Here is a 1124-nt window from a genome sequence, read left to right as displayed (position 1 = left end):
GCCCGCTGAAGCCCGCGGCCAGGAACATGTTCTCCAGCCGGGGGTGCGGGCCCAGCACCCCGTTGTGGTCGAAGGTGTTGTAGTCGTAGTAGCCGGCCCAGGACCCCCGCACCCGCAGGGACTCGAAGGACGGCACCCTCCGGGCCAGCCGGGGCCACAGCTGCTCCTGGAAGTAGTCGTGGTCCACCGAGAGGTTGCTGGGGTCCGGCTCTTCCTCCTGGGAAACATGGATTGGGGCGGCTTTAATTATAGATACCTGTAGGAGTCAGGTCTCAGGAAAGGGTGTTTTTATTATGTCCCTATTTAAATCGTGTAGTTTGGGTTTTTGCAGTGGTTGTTGGTTGTATGTTTTTCAATCTGACAACTGTACCTGTTTTGAAAATCTGAAAAGGAATCAACACGAAGAATGTAAGGCTCAACAAACCCAGATCATGTCTTACCTGCTGTCTTCCCCCCCCCCTTTTTTTTTGTTATAGAAACCCAAAAGTTACACCCTTTCCTGTAACCCGACTCCTACAGATACCCTTGGAGGAAGATATATAGCCAGGAGGATGGAGCTTGGTTCCTGCCCAAGGAGAAGCACCTTCCTCAAAGATAGTTGGATGGTTTTTTTTAACTCCTGCATTCCAGAGGAAGCTTCCAGGCTCTCTCCCTCTGGTTTGAGCAGAGATAAACCCTCACAGATGTTCATCATCAGGCAGCGATGATAAAAGCCAAGGAAAACCAGAGGGGCATGTCTTTCTCAGGCACTGTTAGGAATTTTCCCTTGTAAGCCCAGGGAATAAACGTTCCTGGAATCCTTCCGCTGCCTGGCATTTTGGGGGTATCTTCATCACAGGGTTTGATAAAGAACAGGGGGGTGAATGACCTGGGGGACCCCTCTGGGCTCACCTCGGGGGGGCTCATCCCGCCCAGGTAGTTCCCAGCGATCCCTTCCCGACGGAAATAAGCGCCCGAGGTGTCCACGAGGAAGGGGCAGGAGAGCCCAGGGCCATCTGGGCAGTGCCAGCAGAACACGTACCTGGGGAACCCCCCAAAAAATAGGGTGAGGGGTGCTGCCCCTGCCCCCCATCTTAGGGGTGGGATGTGGGGACGCCCCAAAAAATAACATTGAGGGGTCATGT

General features: G+C 53.8%; 1 protein-coding gene across 1 annotated transcript in view; it reads right to left on the bottom strand.

Annotated features, from left to right (window-relative positions):
- Positions 1 to 1124, bottom strand: part of FOXRED1 (FAD dependent oxidoreductase domain containing 1) — a gene marked incomplete at its 5' end in the record, with an annotated part of 13243 nt that overhangs the window by 9107 nt on the left and 3012 nt on the right. Inside the window, 2 exons of the mRNA XM_029962046.1 lie at positions 3 to 217; positions 892 to 1021. Coding sequence (XP_029817906.1) covers positions 3 to 217; positions 892 to 1021 — 345 coding nt within the window. The remainder of the gene's footprint in view (positions 1 to 2; positions 218 to 891; positions 1022 to 1124) is intronic.

Source organism: Manacus vitellinus, unplaced genomic scaffold (assembly GCF_001715985.3).
Source record: "Manacus vitellinus isolate BGI_N305 unplaced genomic scaffold, ASM171598v3 scaffold_41_pilon, whole genome shotgun sequence".
Classification (NCBI taxonomy): domain Eukaryota; kingdom Metazoa; phylum Chordata; class Aves; order Passeriformes; family Pipridae; genus Manacus; species Manacus vitellinus.
Note: the sequence above shows the minus strand (reverse complement) of the source record. Positions and strands in the feature narration are given on the sequence as shown.